Raw genomic sequence first — 20,939 nt, forward strand, 5'->3', positions numbered from 1 at the left:
GCCCTTCATCAGATGGGATTGCAGGAGGCCCTGCCCACCGTGCTTACTGTAGCCTGGTCAGGGACCTCCGGCAGCAGGTGGGGGGAGGTGTGTGCCTGCGAGAGGGGCAGGAGTGAGGCAGCCCGCGTCCGCCACCTCCGCGGGCTGCCAGGTCCCAGGACCGGGGCGGGGGGGCGCCTGCCCTGAGCTGAGGAGCAGGCCCGGGTTGTGGGGTGGGGGTGGCGTTGGTGGCTCGGTGGAACAGCACGTGAAGGTGTGGCCATGCACTGGGTGCTGTTGGTGCGCCCAGAACTCGTGCCAAGAACCATCATTCATTCAGGAGAGAAACCTCCCGTGTTAGTCTCGTCCGTGGTCCTGTAACGAAACACCCGAGGCAGGCTAGCTGCATGAAGAAAACAGGTTCCGGGGTTCACACTCCCAGGATCGGGGGCCCTGTGGGCTCAGCCTCTGTGGGGGCCTGAGTGACGGTCATGGTGAGAGACCGCGTTCCCTGGCTCCTGGAACATCTGGCTCTTGGGAGGACACCTTTAATCCCTATAGTTGGCTTAGGGACCGCCCACTGGGCCCCTCCTCTTAAAGGGCCCACGTCCCGTCAAGCCACCCTGAGAACCAGGCCCCTGACCACCTGTGGGAGGCACTGCAGCTGCTGTGTTATCTGCCCATTGGGAAGAGCTGAGCACGGGTCGGGTGCAGTGTGGTCGGGGACAGTGATGCTGCCATCCCCCACCATGGTAGACCGAGCGCCGGTGCGAGGGGGCGTGTCCGTGTGGGCAGAGCTGAGGAAGATGGGAGTGCACGGGTGGGGTATAGTGTGATAGGGAACGGTGATGCCGCCATCCCCCACTGCCACAGGCCGAGCGCTGGTGCGTGGGGGCGTGTCCATGTGGGCAGAGCCGGTCCAGGCCAGGAGAGGTGGAATTGGCAGTAGCGGCTCTCAGTGACAGGAGGCGGCAGCGTGGCAGGCCCAGGAGACGGTGCAGCTGCCGTTCTCACAGGCTGGCGGGGAGGCCCTGAGCTGCGGCTACCCTGCTGCCCACCGGCCGGCAGCGGTCAGTGCTGCCCCGTGGGGAGTCCCCGCCTCCCCTGGCCGTCCTGCTTCCAAGCCCTGTGAGCGTCCTGGGGCTGTGCGTTCCCCGCGGGGGGAGGGGCGGGCCCACCTGGGGGGGTGTCTGCGTCCCCGCTGGCCACCTGGCTGCATGACCGCCACGTGGGTGAAGTGAGGGCCACACTGAGGCTGCGCTCGCAGACCCTCGCGTGGGGGTGGGGCCGCTACTTCAGTCATCACGGACGGCTCAAGGGAGGGGGAGCTCCAGCCAGTGGGTGGGCCTGGACTGCTGCCCAGTGTCCCACATGCCCAGGGCAGCCCCTCAACCAGAGTCAGCAGTGAGAGAGCCCAGGAAGGGGTCCTGAGACCCCGCAGAGCCGGGCCTTTGCTGGCAGAAAGGCCCCCGTCTGCGCCGCGCAGGTTTGTGCGTTGTGCAAGCGTTGACAAGTGCGGGGGCCGATCAGGATGCAGCCCGCAGCTCAGGAGCAAGGCCGCAGCCTGTGTCCCTGGACCCTTACTCTGGGAGGGGTACTGCACCTGTGCCCCCGCACCTGTGCCAGCCCTTCTGTCACCGCTCTGTGACCCAGGGAGAGAGGGCATCCGCTGGACACAGAGGCCCCAGTGGGCTCGAGGGGCCAGGGTGGGTGGGCAGTGGGCTTGCGGGGGTCCTGAGGACCAGTGTGCACGGCAGCCCGCCTGGGTCCTGCGTCCTAGAGGAGTGACCAGGGGGCGGCGGTGCTAGAGACGTGGCCGAGTGTGGAGTGTGGGGAGTCCGTGTGCCCACCAGGGAGCACCTAGGAGCCGTGTGTTCTTCAGACAGAACTTTGGAGGTCTGGCGCCTGGCAGGAGGCCGTGGGGGCCGGGGGAGGGTGGTGGGCCGGGGGAGCTTTCCCGGTGTGGGAGGTGGTGCCGCTGGGAGGGGCCGGCAGCCGAGGCTTCAGCTCCGCGCAGGGCTCCCTGGGCCAGCACCGCACAGCCGCTCAGGAGGGGCGTCCCCCGGCACGTCCCCCCATCAGCCACGCCCTCCCAACGGCCACGCCCCCCAGCCACGTCCCCCTTCGGCCACGGCCACATCCCTCCAGTTCTCCCCAGCCTCGGCCATGTCCCTGCCTCGGCCATGTCCCCTGGCTCCCCCCCACCCCACCCCCCCGCCACATCCCCCGGCCACGCCCCCCGCTCTACCTGGCCTAGGCCACATCCCCTGTCCGCCACGTCCCTCCCCCTGCCACACCCCTCCCCCCTCTCCCAGGCCCCGGCCACGGCCCCCGCTCTACCCGGCCTAGGCCACATCCCCTGTCCGCCACGTCCCTCCCCCTGCCACACCCCTCCCCCCTCTCCCAGGCCCCGGCCACGGCCCCCGCTCTACCCGGCCTAGGCCACATCCCCTGTCGGCCACGTCCCCCCCAACACCCTCCCCACCCCACCCATCCCCACCACGCCCCTCCCCTCTCCCAGGCCCCGGCCACGCCCCCTCCCGGCCTGGGCCACGCCCCCTCCCCGCCCGGGCTCACCGCGTGTGCCGCCCTCTGCAGACGACAAGACCTTCCAGTGCGAGATGTGCTCCAGGTTCTTCTCCACCAACAGCAACCTCTCGAAGCACAAGAAGAAGCACGGCGACAAGAAGTTCGCCTGCCAGGTGTGCAGCAAGATGTTCTACCGCAAGGACGTCATGCTGGACCACCAGCGCCGGCACCTGGAGGGTGAGGGCGGGCCGGGCGCGGCGGGGCGGGGCGGGGCGGGGCGGGGCAGACAGACACGGGGCGGGGCGGGGCTGGACAGACACGGGGCGGGGCGGGGCTGGACGGGGCGGGGCAGGCGGGGCGGGGCGGGGCAGGGCTGGACAGAGGGGGGCGGGGGGCAGACACGGGGCGGGGCAGGGCTGGACAGACACGGGGCGGGGCAGAGCTGGACAGAGTGGGGGCGGGGGACAGACAGACACGGGGCGGGGCAGAGCTGGACAGAGTGGGGGCACGGGGGGGGGCAGACAGACACGGGGCGGGGCAGGGCTGGACAGAGTGGGGGCACGGGGGGGGGGCAGACAGACACGGGGCGGGGCAGGGCTGGACAGAGCGGGGCGGGGCTGGATGGGGTGTGCCAGGCGGACAGACATGGGGCGGGGCAGGGCTGGATGGGGCGGGCCAGGCGGACAGACACGGGGCGGGGCTGGATGGGGCTGGGTGGGTGGGCAGACACGGGGCGGGGCAGGGCTGGACAGAGGGGGGGCAGGGGGGCAGACACAGGGCGGGGCAGGGCTGGACAGACACGGGGCGGGGCGGGGCAGACAGACACGGGGCTGGGCAGAGCTGGACAGGGCGGGGTGGGCGGACAGACACGGGGCGGGGTGGGCGGACAGACACGGGGCGGGGCAGGGCTGGATGGGGGGGGCTCACGCTGGCCAGAGCAGGCTGGATATACGCGGGAAGGGGCGGGGCAGGGCTGGACAGAGCTGGGCGGAGCAGGGCTGGACAGAACGGGGCGGGGCGGGGCTCACGCTGGCCAGAGCTGGCTGGCCAGATGGATGGATGGACATAATGATGGCGCGGGGCTTCACGCTGGTAAGATGGACGCCGGACACTGGAGCTTGGGCCGGGGCCGGACAGATGCGTGGGGACGGAGCATTGGGGAGCGGAGGAAACCAGAGCGTGGGAGCAGAGCGCTGCAGCCGCGGGAAGTGCGCGCAGGGGCTGTAGGGAGTGGAGAGCCTCCAGTGTGGCCGCAGGAGGAGCCAGCGTGTGCCCGTGGCCGTGCGGTGTGTGCGGGAGCAGCGTGGCCCGGCGGTGCCGAGGGTAGGAGGGTCCTGGGCCACCCCTCCCCCCGTGCTCCCCGTGGCCTCTGGTGAGTGCAGCTTTTGTGGCAGACCTGGGACCGGCCGGGGAGCGGACTGCCCGGCCTCGCGGCTGCTGAGATACCAAGTGGGAGCTAATGGCCCGCTTCCGTGGGCTCAGCTCTGCCTCGGGGTGCGTGGGGGCAGAGCAGTGCGGAGCAGCCCTGGGTGACAGGGACACGAGGGCTGTGCGGGGCATCAGAGACCCTGCTCCAGGAAAGAACCCCCCGGGAGCTCGGCAGAAGTAGGCTGTGGATCCGGGCTCGCGTTCCCATGAATCCTGGCCACAGACTCAGCGAGTGATCCCGAGAGGGAGAGAGAGGGAGAGGGGTCTTCCATCTGCTGGTTCGCTCCCCAAACGGCCACAACAGCCAGGGCTGGGCCAGGCGGAAGCCAGGAGCTGGGAGCTCCATCCGGGTCTCCCACGCGGGCGCAGGGGCCCAGTGCTTCGGGCCACCATCTGCTGCCTCCCGGTACGTTGGCTCCAGTGTGCAAGGCCGGCGTGCCCACTGCGCCACAGCGCCAGCCCTGCCAGAGCTTGTTACAGAGGGTGCTCGTGGGAAGCAGAAGGTCACCCGACAAGGCTGTGGGTGAGCGAGGCCTGTGTGTGGACGCCGCAGCACCCCGAGCCGCGCGTCCCCTTAGCCTCTGACCCTTTCCCTCTGGGCTTCTGTCATGGCTACAAACCTGTCCACACCTGGTCCACCCTCAGCAGCTGTGTGCTGGGCAGGCTGCTTGCCTGTGTGGAGGGGAGAGTCACCCCCTGTCCCCCTCCAGGGTTGGTGGGAAGCGTGGGCCAGCGCCCGCTCCCGAAGCCCCTGGCACGGAGCCGCAGGCCCTGCCCCGAGTTGCCTGCCTGTGCCGTGGCATGGCTGGGCTGCCTTCCACGACTCACGTGACCCGGCACCTGCAGGTGCAGACACATGGTACCGAGCTGTTGCCCGTGCCTCCTTCACCTGGAGCTCAGAGCTGGGGTGTCGGCCCCTGGAGCCCCAGCACGCCAGTGCCGCGGTCAGGCCAGTAACCCAGCGATGCCCCCAGGGTGGGGGCGAGAGCCCCTGAGGAGAGCACACGGGCTGGCGCCAGGGCCCTGTGTCACTGTGCAAAATCCGCTCTGATCCCAGCTCCCAGCTCTGTGCCTGGAAATCTGCTGACCTTTGACCTTTCACCCCGGTGCTCCTTGCACGGATTTAATTTCCAAGCAGCTTTTTTTTTTTTTTTTTTTTTTTTGACAGGCAGAGTGGACAGTGAGAGAGAGAGACAGAGAGAAAGGTCTTCCTTTGCCGTTGGTTCACCCTCCAATGGCCGCCGCGATGCGGTCGGCGCACCACGCTGATCCGATGGCAGGAGCCAGAAGCCAGGTGCTTTTCCTGGTCTCCCATGGGGTGCAGGGCCCAGCACTTGGGCCATCCTCCACTGCACTCCCGGGCCACAGCAGAGAGCTGGCCTGGAAGAGGGGCAACCGGGACAGAATCCGGCGCCCCGACCGGGACTAGAACCCGGTGTGCCGGCACCGCAAGGCGGAGGATTAGCCTAGTGAGCCGTGGCACCGGCCCCAAGCAGCTTTTTAGTTAAAAAAATATATCTGTTTGGTGCTGGCGTCCTGGGGTAGGAGGTTAAGCCTACGCCTGCGACGCTGGTTCGGCTCCCAGCAGCTCTGCTTCCTACACAGCTCCCTGCTCGTGCCTGGGGAAGACGCCCCAAGTGCTTGGGCCCTGCACCCCCACGGGAGACCCGAAGAAGCTCAGGCTCCCGACTTCGGCCTGGCCCGGCCCCGGCTGTTTCAGCCATTTGGGGGATGAACCAGCAGATGGAAGACCTCTCTCTCTCTCTGTCTTTCCTCCTCTCTTTGTAACTCTACCTTTCAATTAAAAAACAAAAACAAAAGCCAACAACGAAACTTTAAAAAGAATTCTGTTACGGCCACCTGAGGGTGCTGTAATGGGCTGTGCCTTTTGGATTGGGTGGAAATAGCCTCTGGAGGGGCGGCTTCGCCCAGGCCTGCACGCCGCAGACTTGAACACAGCACCCTCCCGGCTGCACACGGCAGACGCAAGAGCAGTTACCCCCGCCTGCGGCTCCCAGTTTCCTTCCACCAGTGGGGGGGACCGTTGGAGGAACAATTCACCGTCGCAGTCCCTGGGCTCCTGGCCCGCTTGTCCCTGCTCTGTGGGTGCCCTGCCCCCCTCAAGGATGGGAAAGAGAAGGGCTGTCAGGTGTGGGTCCCTGTGCTCTGAGCGTGCCCTCCCTCTCCCGGGGCGGGGTCAGGTGTGGGTGAGTCTGCTCTGTGTGCACTCTCCCGGGGCAGGGGCAGGTGTGGGGTCAGCCCTGTCTGTGCCCTCCCTCTCCCGGGGTGGGGTCAGGTGTGGGCTCAGCCCTGTCTGCCCTCCCTCTCCCGGGGTGGGGTCAGGTGTGGGTGAGTCTGCTCTGTGTGCACTCTCCCGGGGCGGGGTCAGGTGTGGGCTCAGCCCTGTCTGTGCCCTCCCTCTCCCGGGGCAGGGCCTGTCTGTGCCCTCCCTCTCCCGGGCGGGGTCAGGTGTGGGCTCAGCCCTGTCTGTGCCCTCCCTCTCCCAGGGCAGGGCCTGTCTGTGCCCTCCCTCTCCCGGGCGGGGTCAGGTGTGGGCTCAGCCCTGTCTGTGCCCTCCCTCTCCCTGGGCAGGGCCTGTCTGTGCCCTCCCTCTCCCGGGCGGGGTCAGGTGTGGGCTCAGCCCTGTCTGTGCCCTCACTCCCTGGTGCGGCTGCCGTTTCAGGAGTGCGGCGGGTGAAGAGAGAGGACTTGGAGGCCAGCGGGGAGAGCCTTGTTCGCTACAAGAAGGAACCTTCCGGATGTCCTGTGTGTGGCAAGGTAATGAACGCCCTGGGTCAGGCCTGGACCTGGGATGGAGAGCGCATCGTTTTCTTTGAAAGTTTTTTTAGGATTTTATTGATTGATTGATTTGAACGGCGGAAGTACAGAGGGAGAGAGAAAGCTCCCCCATCGCCCACTTCACTCCCCAGATGGCTGCAGCAGCCAGGGGTGACCCAGGCCACAGCCCGGAGCTCCATCGAGGTCCGTGTGAGTGGCAGTGTCCCGAGCACTGGGGCCGGCTTCTGCCGCTTTCCCACGGCCTCACGGGAGTCCACACGGGCTCCTGGGAGGAACCGTGCCCCTCCTGGACGTTCAGGCCTAATTAATAGGAAGCCGGATCGGAAGTGGAGCAGCGGGACTCAACCCGCACTCATGGGATGCTGGCGTAGCGGGTGGCGGCTTCACCCGCAGTGCCACAACGCCAGCCTCTATCTATATCTATTTATTTATTTTGTAAAGATTCATCTATTTTACTTGAAAGGCAGAGTCACAGAGAGGCTGAGAGACAGAGAGGTCTTCCATCCGCTGGTTCACTCCCCAAATGGCCACAACGGCTGGAGCTGCACCGATCCGAAGTCAGGAGCCAGGGGCTTCCTTCGGGTCTCCCACGTGGGAGCAGGGCCCAAGGACTTGGGCATCTTCCACTGCTTTCCCAGGCCACAGCAGAGAGCTGGATCAGAAGTGGAGCAGCCAGGACTCGATCCGGCGCCCGTATGGGATGCCGGCACTGCAGGCAGCAGCGTTACCCGCTATGCCATAGCGCTTGCCCCCTAAGTTTATTTTTAGGCTGAGGATCACGTGGCGCTGTGCACTTTAAGGCTGCAGCGCCGGTTCTCAGTGCCTGTGCTCAGCGCCGGCCGGGACAGGCACGCAGCCTCCGCGTTCCCGCGCCTGTCTCTGTTCCGAGCCTGCCCGCTGCCCTCTGGCAGCTCCTTATACAGGCCCTTCCTGGGGTGGACGCCCGAGCTGCACGTGCAGCGCGGAGGGGACCGCGTGCTCGGCCGTCCCTGGCCACCGGCCGCTCCCTGCCCCAGGCTCGGCTGGCGGTGGGCCTTCGGCACTTCCGACAGCTTTGCAGGGCGCGAGTGACCTTGCGTGACCCCAGCAGTGCGTTCCCCTCGGGCCGTGCTTTGCAGCTCACAACCTGCTGCTGGGGTCTGCGGCCTCCCCCGGGGGGTGAGGATGGGGCGAGGGCCTCTGAGGGCCGGGAGTCGGAGACGCACAGCTCCTCCCAGGAGCCTGAGGGAGGCCTGTCAGGTGTCAGGACAGCACGGGCAGAGGTTCCCATCCTTTGCCGGTGAGCACCTGGCCTCCCCTGGGAGTGCTGTCACTCGTCCTTAGACTCAGCTCTGAGGGTGAGAATGTGGGTCCCCGCCGAGCCAGGCCACGTGCTCCGAGAGAGAGGCCGCACGCATCTCTGAGCCCGGCCCTGCCTGGCACGCAGGTGGCCCCTGGAGCCACTGCTGGCAGGCGACATTGCCAGATGTGCCACCGCCACACCAGGCACCTCCGCTCCAGGAGTGTGGACCCTGCATGGACAGGTGGCCCGGGAGGAAGTGGAATCCCGTGTTTTCCCATGGAATTTCCTGGCTTGTTTCCCAACCACAGAGTGTGCCGGAAGCCGTGGGCCAGCAGCACAGCCTGGAGGCCCACACAGGCCTCTAACCTTGAGCTGCAGGGCTGCAGTGGGGAGGGTGCGGGGCTGGCGAGGTGGACGCAGCCTGTGCTCTGTGCTGCGTGTCCCTTTCGTCCTGCCCGTGACCTCCGGTCCCCGGGGAGCACCGCTGGGGGACCCTGTGCACAGAGCTGCCCCTCCCCCAGACTGGCGTGTGAACGTGTTTCACTGTGGCCCTGGGCGAGCTCTCTGGAGGTGGAGGCAGGTGGTGAAATAACCCGTGTGTTAATAACCGGGTTCTGCGGTCTTGCCAACCGCTTCTCATCCCGGGCGGGGCCTGCCCTGTGAAGACACAGCACGGAACCCCCCGCAGAGGAGGGGATCCCGGGGAAGCCTGTGTGTGCCACGTGTCTGCAGTCTGATGATGAGGTGGCTACTAAGTAACTAACGGGCGGGTAGCGGACACGGTGTGGATACAGTGCTCGGGCCGGGAGCTCATCATGTCGCTCACATCTGCGCATACTGCAAGGTCACTCGCTCATGGAATTTTACATACGGTCTCTCTTTGGACCATGCTTGACCTCAGGCCACTGAAACCGTGGAAAGAGGTGACAGGTGGGGGCTCTGCTGTGGCCGGCACCTGCAGACCCCGAGCCTCTCAGAGCTGCCCACCCTCCCTCCTGTCCAGCCAGCCTCCAGCCCTGCATCCCTCCACAGTGGCCACCGCGCTGCTGGCCTGTGTCATTGGGCGGTCTGGGCTAGAGCTGTCCAAGAACACGTTAACCTTCTGTCCCTCGGCATCTTGTGTTCTCTCTGTGAGCAGCTGGCCAGGCAGGTGAGCGGCAGGCGGCCTGGACCTGGGTTTCCTGGCCGCTGGGGAAGGCCACCCACGGGGAGGCCTCGGAGACGGGGGGCATCTTGGCAGTGCTCTGAGCTGCCACCCTGGTAGGCACGGGGGCCACGTGTCTCTTAGGAGCCTCGGTATCCCAGCCCCAGCCAAGTGACCCCCGGGGGACGAGGGTGCCACGGATGAGTCTCCGGCCCCAGTGCAGCCGTCCTGCTGGGCTGGAAACAGCAGGAAACGGGCGGTGTGGACGTGAGCGTGCCTGAGACACCACCCCCAGGCCGAGGCGTAACTTGACAGCGGCTCCCTGAGATTGCGACTGCTTCCGTGCGCGGCTGGCCGCTCGAGAGGCCGTGTCCTCGTGAGACATTCCAGCGAGCTAAAAAGAGTCGGGCCAAGCGGCCATTTTTAGTGAGGCCCAGAAGGTGGCTCATTCCATCTGGGAACCTAAAAGGGAAGTGGAGTGAGAGAGATTACTCTGCTTAAACCAAGTTTGGAAACGCACTCGTGTGCCTTGCCTGTGACCTCGTGACCATAGGTGTAGACGGTGATGATTCGGTCGGCTCCATTGCATGTTGTGCGGATGCCAGGTCCGGCACCCGCCCGCCGCAGTCCTCCCTGTGGGGCCTGCAGGCCCTCAGTCGCCCGCCTCGGTCCTCCCCGTGGGGCCTGTAGGTCCGGCACCTGCCCACCGCAGTCCTCCCCATGGGGCCTGCAGGCCCTCAGCCGCCCGCCGCGGTCCTCCCCGTGGGGCCTGCAGGCCCTCAGCCGCCCGCCTCGGTCCTCCCCGTGGGGCCTGTAGGTCCAGCACCCGCCCGCCGCAGTCCTCCCTGTGGGACCTGCAGGCCCTCAGCCGCCCGCCGCAGTCCTCCCCGTGGGGCCTGCAGGCCCTCAGCCGCCCACCGCGGTCCTCCCCGTGGGGCCTGTAGGTCCAGCACCCGCCCACCGCGGTCCTCCCTGTGGGGCCTGCAGGCCCTCAGTCGCCTGCTGTGGTCCTCCCCGTGGGGCCTGTAGGTCCAGCACCCGCCCGCCGCGGTCCTCCCCGTGGGGCCTGTAGGTCCGGCACCTGCCCACCGCAGTCCTCCCCGTGGGGCCTGCAGGCCCTCAGCTGCCCGCCGCGGTCCTCCCCGTGGGGCCTGTAGGTCCAGCACCCGCCCGCCACGGTCCTCCCCATGGGGCCTGCAGGCCCTCAGCCGCCCGCCGCGATCCTCCCCGTGGGGCCTGCGGGCCCTCAGCCGCCCGCCGCGGTCCTCCCCGTGGGGCCTGCGGGCCCTCAGCCGCCCGCCGCCACCCGCAGGTCTTCTCCTGCCGGAGCAACATGAACAAGCACCTGCTGACGCACGGCGACAAGAAGTACACCTGCGAGATCTGCGGGCGCAAGTTCTTCCGTGTGGACGTGCTCAGGGACCACATCCACGTCCACTTCAAGGTGCGCGCGCCCAGCTTGCTCCCCGGGCCGGGCTCCGAAACCTGCCTTCCGCTGCACGCAGTTCTGGGGGCGGGCTCCGCGGCGCCGGCAGAAGCCATGACGGGGGAGTTTGTTGGGTGACAGAGGCCGGGCTCTCACCGTGGATGGCGGGACGAAGGCGTTCTCAGAGAGGGGGGTGGCCTTTTCTTTTTAAAGATTATTTATTTGAAAGGCAGAGTTTCAGGACCGGGGGGAAGACAGAGAGAGAGGTCTTCCATCTGCTGGTTCACTCCCCAAAAGCCTGCAACCGCTGGGGCGGGGCCAGGCTGAAACAGGGAGCCCGAGCTCCGTCCTGGCGGTTACAGGGGTCCAAGCACTCGGGCCGCCTTCTGCTGCCCTCCCCAGTGCATTAGCAGGGAGCCGCATCAGAAGTGGAGCAGCCGGGACTCGAGCTGGCGCTCCAATCAGGGCTGCAGGTGTAACCGAAGCAGCGGCCGCACCCTCCGTACACAAGGCCTGTGGCCTGCCTCGTCGGGGCGCTTACCCTGTTCGTGAGGCTCCACCTCCCTGGCCTCTAGTCACCTGCCAAAGGCCCCCCTCCGGTTCCGTCACCTTGGAGGAGATCACTGGAAGCCATGGATTTTGGGGGCCACAGACCTTGGGCACAGCTGCAGCCCGCAGTGGCTGTCGGCTTGGCCCTTGCTCCCTCTCCCGCAGGCGTTCACCAGACGCAGGGGGAGGAGGGGGCTCCGGGGAGCAGGCGGGGAGCCCCGCGCTGGCCGGTGCCTGTCCCGGGAAGGCTGCACCTCCTGGGGCTGCGCGGGGCTCCCTGGGGGCCAGGGCACGGCCCTGTGCGCTCCGTGTTGGAAAGCAGACGCCGTGTTTCCCAGGACATCGCCCTGATGGACGACCACCAGCGGGAGGAGTTCATCGGCAAGATCGGCATCTCCTCGGAGGAGAGCGACGGCAACTCGGACGGCAGCGCGGCCTCCGAGCCCCACAAGTACAGCTGCAAGCGCTGTCAGGTAGCCCCGGGGGCTGGGGCGCGAGGCGGGCTCCCCGTCCCCGCCTGTGCCCTCAGCCGCCCTGGAGGGGGTCGGGTCTCCTGCGAGGCCAGCCCTCCCTCGCGGGGCAGGGATGCCGGGGGCCCAGTGCAGGGTGCCAGCGGCCTGCCGCCCCCGCAGCTCACCTTCGGCCGGGGCAAGGAGTACCTGAGGCACATCATGGAGGTGCACAAGGAGAAAGGCCACGGCTGCAGCATCTGCAACCGGCGCTTCGCGCTGAAGGCCACCTACCACGCCCACATGGTCATCCACCGCGAGAACCTGCCCGACCCCAACGTGCAGAAGTGAGCCGGGGCGGGGGGGGGGGGTGTGCCGGGCGCTGCCCGCCCCCGCAGCCCCAGGGCCAGGCGCTGGGTGACGGAAAGGCAGCCTGGATGCAGCCGGCCTGCAGGACGAGCAGAGCCGTGTCCCCCGGGGCCCGGCCGGAGCCCTGGGGGCTGCTGGAGGGGGCTGGAGGCTGGGGTAGCGGCCTGGGTGGCCATGACGGAGGAGCTCAGAACAGGCTCTGCGGCTCTGAAGCTGGGGTGCGGCAGGCTGCTCCCCACCAAGGCCCCCCCGCCCGTGTCTCATGGGCGTCCCCGTGTGCCGGTGCCCCCGCCCTCTGTAAGGACACGGGCCGCTCCTCCCCCGGTTGGAGGCGCAGTCGTGTCTGAGGGGCTGGGCCGTGGGACCGCGGCACCTGGGCAGAGTGGAAGCCCGCGGCCGTCGGGGGCCGTGGGGGCTGCAGCTGACCCAGCGCTCGGCCTCCAGGTACATCCACCCCTGCGAGATCTGCGGGCGGATCTTCAACAGCATCGGGAACCTGGAGCGCCACAAGCTCATCCACACAGGTGCGCTCTGGGTGAGGGAGGGGGTGCCTGGGGGCCGGGGGGTGCCACAGCTCATCCACACAGGTGGGCTCCGGGTGAGGGAGGGGGCGCCTGGGGGTCCCGGGTGTGCCACAGCTCATCCACACAGGTGGGCTCCGGGTGAGGGAGGGGGCGCCGGGGGGCCGGGGGCCTGGGGGTCCCGGGTGTGCCACAGCTCATCCACACAGGTGGGCTCCCGGGTGAGGGAGGGGGCGCCTGGGGGCCGGGGGCCTGGGGGTCCTGGGCGTGCCACAAGCTCATCCACACAGGTGCACTCCCGGGTGAGGGAGGGGGCGCCTGGGGGCCGGGGGGTGCCACAGCTCATCCACACAGATGGGCTCCGGGTGAGGGAGGGGGCGCCTGGGGGTCCCGGGTGCACCACAGCTCATCCACACAGGTGGGCTCCCGGGTGTGGGAGGGGGCGCCTGGGGGCCGTGGGCCTGGGGGTCCCGGGCACGCCACAAGCTCATCCGCACAGGTGCGCTCCCGGGTGAGGGAGGGGGCGCCTGGGGGCCGCGGGCCTGGGGGTCCCGGGTATGCCACAGCTCATCCACACAGGTGGGCTCCCGGGTGAGGGAGGGGGCGCCTGGGGGCCGCGGGCCTGGGGGTCCTGGGCACACCACAAGCTCATCCACACAGGTGGGCTCCCGGGTGTGGGAGGGGGCGCCTGGGGGCCGTGGGCCTGGGGGTCCTGGGCACACCACAAGCTCATCCACACAGGTGGGCTCCCGGGTGTGGGAGGGGGCGCCTGGGGGCCGTGGGCCTGGGGGTCCTGGGCACACCACAAGCTCATCCACACAGGTGGGCTCCCGGGTGTGGGGGGGGCGCCTGGGGGCCGCGGGCCTGGGGGTCCTGGGCGTGCCACAGCTCATCCACACAGGTGGGCTCCCGGGTGAGGGAGGGGGCGCCTGGGGGCCTGGGGGTCCTGGGGGTCCCGGGCACGCCACAAGCTCATCCACACAGGTGGGCTCCCGGGTGAGGGAGGGGGCGCCTGGGGGCCGTGGGCCTGGGGGTCCCGGGTGCACCACAGCTCATCCACACAGGTGGGCTCCCGGGTGAGGGAGGGGGCGCCTGGGGGCCGTGGGCCTGGGGGTCCCGGGTGTGCCACAAGCTCATCCACACAGGTGGGCTCCCGGGTGAGGGAGGGGGCGCCTGGGGCAGCGCGGCCGCGGGCCCGGGGGTCCCGGGCGCTGAGCGGCCGCCGCGTCTCCGTCCAGGTGTGAAGAGCCACGCCTGTGAGCAGTGCGGGAAGTCCTTCGCCCGGAAGGACATGCTGAAGGAACACATGCGCGTGCACGACAACATCCGGGAGTACCTGTGCGCCGAGTGCGGGAAAGGTGCGGGGGGGGGGGGGGGGGCGGGAGAGCGGCCGGGCAGGCGGGCGCCCCCTCCCCCGGGGAGGACACACCCCATGGGCGACCGAGTACCTGTGCGCCGAGTGCGGGAAAGGTGCGGGGGTGGGGGGCGGGACAGCGCGGGCGGGCGGGCGCCCCTTTCCCCCCCCGACCCCCCCCCCCGGGAGGAGACATCCCATGGGCGACCGAGTACCTGTGCGGGAAAGGTGCACGCGGGGGCGGGCGGGAGAGCGGGGGAGGGAGAGCGCCGGAGGGAGGGAGAGGCGGGACAGCGCGGGCCACGGGTGGGCACGGGCGGGCTGTGGCCTCCGAGCGGCGCCCCCTCCCCAGCGACGCACACAGCCTGGGCCCCTCAAGGCGCAGGTCTAGACCGGAAACAGGCTGGGAAGCCCCGCAGAAGCCCCTGGACGCCGCTACGGCAGCGCCCGCGGTTGTGGGGCCCGGGACAGCGGCCCCGCGGCGGGTGCCCTTGGCATAGGACGGCCGGCTGGGGCCGCACGGCAGGCTGTGTGCAGGGGCTGCTCCTGAGCCAGGGCCAGTGCGGGGGACACCGGATCCCACGCTGACCCGAGGCTCCCGCCTGTGCGCACGGGTGGTGTTGTAGTGGAAAGATCAGAAGTGACCAAGGTAAAACCGCACTCCGGCAGGGGACCATGGTCCCGCACAGCGAGGTGACCCCGCGTTCCACCGCGGCGCTCGGGCGCCCCCTGCTGGCCCAGCGCAGCACTCTCCTGCTGGCCGCTGGCCTTGGGGCCGTCTCCTGGGCCTGGCGTCCCGGCTGTGGGCTGTTGGACGGGAGCCGCCCACTTGCTGAGGGCAGAGCTGTGGTCAGACTTCTCATCCCCACGCGAAGGCCAAGGCCACAGTGTAGACCCCGTCCTGGCCCCCAGCCAGCTCCTCAGCCAGCAGCCTCCTGCCTCTCGGCTGGGCCCAGCGGTGGCCGTGGGGCTGCACTCTGCCCTAGCACACGGGAGCACCTTGGGTAGCCACAGGCCACCTGCACCGCACGGCTCACCACCCTGGCCTGCCTGGCCCTTTAAGACCCCCACCCTTTAATCCGAAGCCTGCGGCGGGGCCGCCCCTCCCTCTGGCCCGAGCCACTGAGGTTTTGGGGTCAACTCCAGAGGCAGCAGGGGTCAGGGTCGCTGTGAAAGCACGCGGCGTCCCCTTGGAGGGACCTTGGCTGCCCGGGCCGCCTCCGCCGCCGTCCAGTTGGGTCACGATGGTCAGGCCGGAAGCTCACCGCCAGCCGCCACCCGGATGGCCGCGGGGCTCTCCAGGGTGCGGGGGCAGCAGCTCCGGGCCCGGCCGACCGGCGCCTGCCCGCGTCCCCAGGCATGAAGACCAAGCACGCGCTGCGGCACCACATGAAGCTGCACAAGGGCATCAAGGAGTACGAGTGCAAGGAGTGCCACCGCAAGTTCGCGCAGAAGGTCAACATGCTGAAGCACTACAAGCGCCACACGGGTGAGCCGGGCCCCGGGCCACCTGTCCACTGTGCACTGACCACTGTGCACTGTCCACACTGTGCACTGTCCACACTGTCCACACTGTGCACTGTCCACCTGTGCACTGTCCACACTGTGCACTGTGCACTGTCTACCTGTGCACTGTCTACACTGACCACTGTCCACTGTCCACCCGTGCACTGTCCACTGTGCAGTGTCCACACTGTCCACTCTGTCCACTGTGCACTGTCCACTGTCCACACTGTGCACTGTCCCCCTGTTCACTGTGCATTGTCCACCTTCCACTGTCCACTGTCCACACGTCCACACGCTCAAGCACTACAAGCGCCACACGGGTGAGCCTGGGCCCTGGGGCCACGCGGTCCACTGTCCACACTGTCCATGCTGTCCACACTGTGCTGCCCATGCTGTCCACATGCTCAAGCACTACAAGCGCCACACGGGTGAGCCGGGGCCACTGTCCACACTGTCCATACTGTCCACACTGTCCATGCTGTCTACACTGTCCATGCTGCCCACACTGTCCGTGCTGAGCACGCTGTCCACACGGGCTCCCGAGAGTTGGGGCGAGTGCGCGTGTCTCCGTGGCTGTCTAGCCTGCGTGGCGCCGCGCGCACTTGCTGTGTGACTCGGCCGTGCCCCAGCGTCTGCCGCTGTGTCTCCCGCGTGCTCCCGGGGCACCGAGGTGTAGACCCCACGTCCAGAACCTTCCGCCGTCTTCCCCCGCTCCGACGCGGCGCTGTGTTGAGGCGTGACCGTGGTTGAGGCGTGGCCGTGGTTGAGGCGTGGCTGTGGTTGGGGCGGGCGTGGGTGGTGACTGGCAGCCGACTTCCCCAGGGCCTCCAGAGCTGCTCACGCGTGGCAGCAGTGGGACGCAGGTAGCACGCGTGTGAGACGGAGCTGCTCACGCGTGGCAGCGGCGGGACGCAGGTAGCACGCATGTGAGACGGAGCTGCTCGCGCGTGGCAGCGGCGGGACGCAGGTAGCACGCGTGTGAGACGGAGCTGCTTGCGCGTGGCAGCGGCGGGACGCAGGTAGCACGCGTGTGAGACGGAGCTGCTTGCGCGTGGCAGCGGCGGGACGCAGGTAGCACGCGTGTGAGACGGAGCTGCTCTCCTGCAGGGATTAAAGACTTCATGTGCGAGCTGTGTGGGAAGACCTTCAGCGAGAGGAACACCATGGAGACCCACAAGCTCATCCACACCGGTAGGTGAGGCACCGGCGCGGCCCGGGCGGGCGGGCGGCGGTGGGAGCGCTTTGCCAGAGTAGCCGGGCTGCCCCGGCCCGATGGCGGCCCCTGCCCTCTGGAGTAGCCCGCACTCGCCAGTGTCCGTCCTTGGATTTGTAGATACTGCCTCCATGGTGCAGTGAGGGGCGGGGCCCCCAAGGGTTGGCGGCCACTCACTCGTGTCCGTGTCGGTGTCGGTGTTGGTGCCGCCCTGGGCCCAAGCTCGGACCCGGCGGGCAGCTGTCACGGGACGCCTCAGCCCGTGCCATCCAGGGCGCCTGGGGCTGACCTGGGCCTCTCCTTGCCTCCCCGCGCGCCTGCACCGTGAGAAGTGGGCAAGCAGTGGACGTGCTCCGTGTGTGACAAGAAGTACGTCACGGAGTACATGCTGCAGAAACACGTGCAGCTCACGCACGACAAGGTGGAGGCGCAGAGCTGCCAGCTGTGCGGGACCAAGGTGTCCACGCGGGCCTCCATGAGCCGGCACATGCGGCGCAAGCACCCCGAGGTAGGTCTGCGGCCCTCCCTGCCCCGCACCCGGCCAGGGGTGATGGTGGCGGTGCTGGTGGTGGTGGTGATGGTGATGGTGGTGATGGTGGTGATGGTGGTGTTGGTGATGGTAGTGGCAGTGGTGGTGCTGGTGCCGGTGGTGGTGCTGGTGGTGCCGGTGGTGGTGATGGTGGTGGTGGTGATGGTGGTGGTGCTGGTGGTGATGGTGGTGGTGATGGTGGTGGTGATGGTGGTGATGGTGGTGGTGATGGTGGTGATGGTGGTGGTGATGATGTGGTGGTGATGGTGGTGGTGATGGTTATGATTGTGGTGGTGGTGGTAGTGATGGTGGTGTTGGTGGTAGTGATGGTGGTGGTGGTGATGGGGATGATAATGATGGTGGTGGTGGTGGTGATGATGGTGGTGGTGGTGGTGGTGGTGGTGGTGATGGTGGTGGTGGTGATGGGGATGATAATGATGGTGATGGTGGTGGTGGTGATGGTGGTGGTGGTGGTGGTGGTGGTGGTGGTGGTGGTGGTGGTGATGGTGATGGTGGTGGTGGTGATGGGGATGATGATGGTGGTGGTGGTGGTAGAAGTGTGAGGGTCTTGTGTCTGCTTCCACCGTTCGGACGCCCTCTGCCCCGGCTCGCCGGTCTGGCTCGGGGCCCCGTGTCTCTGAGTGGCTGTGGCTGCCCACAGGAGGCACTGAGGGGGAAGGGGTGGAGGAGCCCCAGGCTCCCGTCCCCGGGTCCTGAGTCACACCCACCCGCAGTCAAGGCACGGTGGGCGCGCGGCCGTGCCCTGGCCCCGTCCTGCCCACTGAAGCAGCTGGCGCACAAAGCGAGGGGCCTCCACGTGCGCCTTGGGCAGCGCCGAGGACCGAGGGAGCCGGTGGAGCCCGGTGTTCCCCAAGGCTCCTCCTGGGAGGGGACCAGGGACAGGAAGCTGGCGTCACAGAGAAACAGGGCAGCAGCAGCAGCCCACCCTAAAGCCAGCAAAAGGACTCGTGGATTCTACCGCGCGTGCGCCTAGAACCTCCATAGTCAGAAAACTCGCGGACACGTGTGCGCATGCCCACATCCCGCGTCTGGGTGCCGGGGTCCCAACCCCACCCGGCCTTTGACTCTGGGGATGATGACAGCGATGGCGGTGGTCGTGTGCCGGGACAGCCCCTGGAGGGAGTGCCCGGGTCCCAGCTCAGGCCCCCTCGCCACAGACGGCACCTTGAGGGAGACCCAGCACGTGGGAGCGCTCTCCATCTGTCTGCCCCTGTCTGTCCCCATCTGTCTGTCTCCATCTGTCTCTTGTCTCCGTCTCTCTGTCGCTGCCTCTCGAATACGTAACGTTAAATAAATAACTACCAGCAGAGGACAAGCCACAAAGTATGAGTAAGCTGTTAGCAGACACAAACTGATAACGTCAAGAGTAATAGCCGTCCAGGGCATCTTGGGTCCTGGGCCTCAGCCGCACTTGGCGTCCTCGGAGCCCCGTGCGTGGGTCTGTCTGCTTCCGCACGCCCAGGCTGTGCCTTGCTGTCCTTCCCAATGTGGGCCCCGAGAAGCCGCCCCACAGCTCGCGGCCATCAGCTCCCACGTGGCGTTGCCGAGACGGAAGGAGGCTGGCCGAGCTGTGGGCGGCGCCGTCCCAACACGCTGCAGCGGTGCCTCCCTGCTGGGTGACAAAGTGCTCGAGTGTGCCCGCAGCTGGAGGGGGGTCCCGCTGGACGACTCTGAGACAGGCTCCCTGCTGTGCACCCGCGGGAGGTGCCCCTCCGAGCCCTTCCGGGGTGGGCCACAGCGGAGGGAGACACCTGCACCTGTAGGTGAGGGGCATGAGTTGGTACCAAGACAGATGCAGGATGACAGCACCACGCGTGCAGGGACTCAGGAAGCCAAACTCCCGAGCCAGTCCTCAGCAGGACAGTCCACGGGCCCCTGGGAGGGGGACGAGGTCCATGGACAGGGGTACACTCGTGTCTGGAGGGTGGCCCTCCGGCAGGTGCACCCTGCTCACTGCCTGCCCCCCGCCCCCGCCCCAGGTCCTGGCAGTGCGGATCGATGATCTGGACCACCTCCCCGAGACCACCACCATCGACGCCTCCTCCATCGGCATCGTGCAGGTGAGCAGAGCCGGGCAGGGGGAGGTGGGGGAGGGAGCCGCGTGGGTGGGTTCTTGGGCACCCCAGGGGCCACACCCACACTGCCTAGCGGGATATTTTCATTTATTTATTTATTCAGCTTTTTTTTTTCTTTTATAAAAAGATCTATTTATTATTTTAAAGGGAGAGTTACAGAGGGAGGGAGGGAGGGAGAGAGAGAGAGAGAGAGAGAGAGAGAGAGAGAGGTCTTCCATCTGCTGGTTCACTCCCCAGATGGCCACAATGGCCAGGCTGGAGGCAGGAACCAGGAGCCAGGAGCTTCTTCCAGGTCTCCCATGTGGGTGCAGGGGCCCAAGCACTTGGGTCATCTTCCACTGCCCTCCCAGGCACATTAACAGAGAGCTGGATTGGAAGTGGAGCAGCCAGGACTCGAACCAGTGTCCATATGGGGTGCCGGCACCACAGGCAGCAGCTTCACCCGCTGCGCCACAGCGCCGGACCCCAGAGAATCCACTTAAAGATGTTTTCATTTTAGCACAAAACACCCCTGTTGAAAGTATGACTTGCATATAATTTAAAAACTGAAAGCAGCGAGCTCACGGCTGTGGCCGTGGCCGTGGCCACCCCCGGGCGTCTGGCGGCCTGACGGAGATTCCCCTGCAGCCCGAGCTGACGCTGGAGCCGGAGGACGTGGCCGACGGGAAGCATGGCAAGGCCGCCAAGCGCGGCCACAAGAGGAAGCAGAAGCCAGAGGAGGAGGCGGCGGCGCCGGGCCCGGAGGACGCGGCGTTTGGCGAGTACGCGGAGAAGGAGGCCGCGTTCTCGGGCGGCGTGGGCGGCGTGGGCGACGAGACCAGCTCCGCCGTGCAGAGCATCCAGCAGGTGCGTGGACCGTCCCGCTCCCGCGTGGCCTGCCTGGCCGCTGCTTACTGATGTGTTGATTTATTTGAGAGGCACAGTGACAGAGGGGAGACCGTCCGCCACGAGTTCCCTCTAGAGACGCCCATAGCAGCCTGGGCTCCGTCTCGCTCCCCACACGAGGGCAGGGGCCCAGGCACTTGGGGACCCAGCGCTGCCGTTGGCACGTTCGCAGGAAGCCGCATAGGGAGTGGAGCAGCCGGGACTTGAACCTGCGCCCCGGGGCGCTGGCCTTGCAGGTGGCAGCTTAGCCTGTGCCATGGTGCTCGCCCTGGGTATTTATTTTCTGATACCTCTGTCTGTTTAATTTTTGAAAATGTATTTGAAAGGGAGAAATAAAGAGACAGGGAGCGATCTTCCATCCGCCGGTTCCCTCCCCAGTGCCTGCAGCGGCCGGGACCGGGCCAGGCCGAGGACGAGAGGTGAACACTGCCCTCAGCTCCCCCGTGGGTGACGAGGGCCCGACACCTGCTGCCTCCCACGAGGCCGGCGTCAGGACAGCCAGCGGGGACCCCGGGCATTCCAACATGGAATGTCGGCGTCTCCAGGGCGTCCTGACCACTGTGCCGGATGTGCACACTCACGGCACACAAACACATGTGCACACAAACACATGTGCACACATGGCACATACATGCACATAAAAATGTGCACATACAAGCACGTGCGTGCATGCGCACAACACACCTGACAATGCTCACAAATACATGTGTGCACACATGACATTTGTGTGTGTGGACATGTGCACACAAATATGCGTGCATGCACACATATGAGCGTGCACTACACACAGTGCACACACAGACATGTGTACCCAAACCTGTGCACACACACACGTGAATAGGCACCAGGTCGCTTTTACAAGGGGCTGCCCCCCCCTCGCC

General features: G+C 67.3%; 1 protein-coding gene across 4 annotated transcripts in view; it reads left to right on the forward strand.

Moving 5' to 3' along the window:
- The window catches only part of PRDM15 (PR/SET domain 15), a 64,008-nt gene that overhangs the window by 40,183 nt on the left and 2,886 nt on the right, over window positions 1-20,939 (forward strand). For 3 of the 4 annotated variants that reach the window (XR_011388317.1, XM_070073125.1, XM_070073126.1), the window contains exons 12-23: window positions 2,578-2,745; window positions 6,620-6,714; window positions 10,474-10,605; window positions 11,475-11,609; window positions 11,769-11,932; window positions 12,399-12,478; window positions 13,714-13,833; window positions 15,187-15,318; window positions 16,443-16,526; window positions 16,878-17,056; window positions 19,078-19,158; window positions 19,801-20,019. Coding sequence is in view for 3 of the 4 variants with exons in the window: in XM_070073125.1 (XP_069929226.1) it covers window positions 2,578-2,745; window positions 6,620-6,714; window positions 10,474-10,605; window positions 11,475-11,609; window positions 11,769-11,932; window positions 12,399-12,478; window positions 13,714-13,833; window positions 15,187-15,318; window positions 16,443-16,526; window positions 16,878-17,056; window positions 19,078-19,158; window positions 19,801-20,019 (1,589 nt within the window). In the remaining variant the exon portion in view is untranslated. The remainder of the gene's footprint in view (window positions 1-2,577; window positions 2,746-6,619; window positions 6,715-10,473; window positions 10,606-11,474; window positions 11,610-11,768; window positions 11,933-12,398; window positions 12,479-13,713; window positions 13,834-15,186; window positions 15,319-16,442; window positions 16,527-16,877; window positions 17,057-19,077; window positions 19,159-19,800; window positions 20,020-20,939) is intronic. The other variant, XM_070073127.1, reaches the window with a different exon arrangement.

This window comes from Oryctolagus cuniculus, chromosome 4 (assembly GCF_964237555.1).
Source record: "Oryctolagus cuniculus chromosome 4, mOryCun1.1, whole genome shotgun sequence".
Taxonomy (NCBI): Eukaryota; Metazoa; Chordata; class Mammalia; order Lagomorpha; family Leporidae; genus Oryctolagus; species Oryctolagus cuniculus.